At 60.5% G+C, this 669-nt stretch overlaps 1 protein-coding gene across 1 annotated transcript in view; it reads right to left on the bottom strand.

Moving 5' to 3' along the window:
- Nucleotides 1–223: 223 nt before the first annotated feature.
- Nucleotides 224–669, bottom strand: part of SCARA3 (scavenger receptor class A, member 3) — a gene marked incomplete at its 3' end in the record, with an annotated part of 1876 nt that continues 1430 nt past the window's right edge. Inside the window, exon 4 of the mRNA XM_010181644.1 lies at nt 224–669. This exon is cut by the window's right edge and continues 619 nt beyond it. Coding sequence (XP_010179946.1) covers nt 224–669 — 446 coding nt within the window.

The following is a 669-nucleotide window of genomic DNA, read 5'->3' on the forward strand; positions in this document are numbered from 1 at the left end:
ACCCAGGTTCAGCTCAGCCTGCCCCCATCACCCCAAAGACCCCCACCACCCCTAAACCCCCCTAAACCCAGCTTCAGCCTGGCCTCAGCCACGGTTCTTTGGTCCCTCCACATCGCAGGACCCTCCCAAAGAGCCCAAATCCCACCTGAAGAAGCTGCCACCCTTCCCAAAAATCACCCATCCCATGCAGGACTCTGGCCGTACCCACCAGGATGCTCCTCACCTCGTAGGACGGTGATGTTTTTCAGCATCTCCCCGTGCTGTACGTCCACCACCTTCATCTCCTCCATCACCATGGACAGGTTGCGGATGTCGAAGTCCAGGCGGGCGCTGAGGAGGCCGTAGCGCTCCCGCAAGAGGTCGGTGGTGCCTTGGAGCAAACCGAGGGTCTTGTTCAGGTAATAAAGCTCCTCGGCGTGGGTATGGAAACCCAAGGTGCAGGAGAGGCGCACGTCGTCCAGGTAGCGCAGCATGCTGTGGACGTGGCTGTCGGTGGCGTTGATGTTGGCGAAGATGGTGCCGATCTCCACCTCGTGGGACTCCATGCGCCCCTCCAAGGTCTCAAAGCGCTCGGCTGTGCGGTTTTGGGAGTAGCGCTGGTGGTAACGCAGGTCGTGCACGTTCTCCTCGTGCTCGTCCAGGAAGGACGAGACGTTTTCCAGCTGCAGC

The sequence above is a fragment of the Mesitornis unicolor genome, unplaced genomic scaffold (assembly GCF_000695765.1).
Source record: "Mesitornis unicolor isolate BGI_N332 unplaced genomic scaffold, ASM69576v1 scaffold41033, whole genome shotgun sequence".
Classification (NCBI taxonomy): Eukaryota; Metazoa; Chordata; class Aves; order Mesitornithiformes; family Mesitornithidae; genus Mesitornis; species Mesitornis unicolor.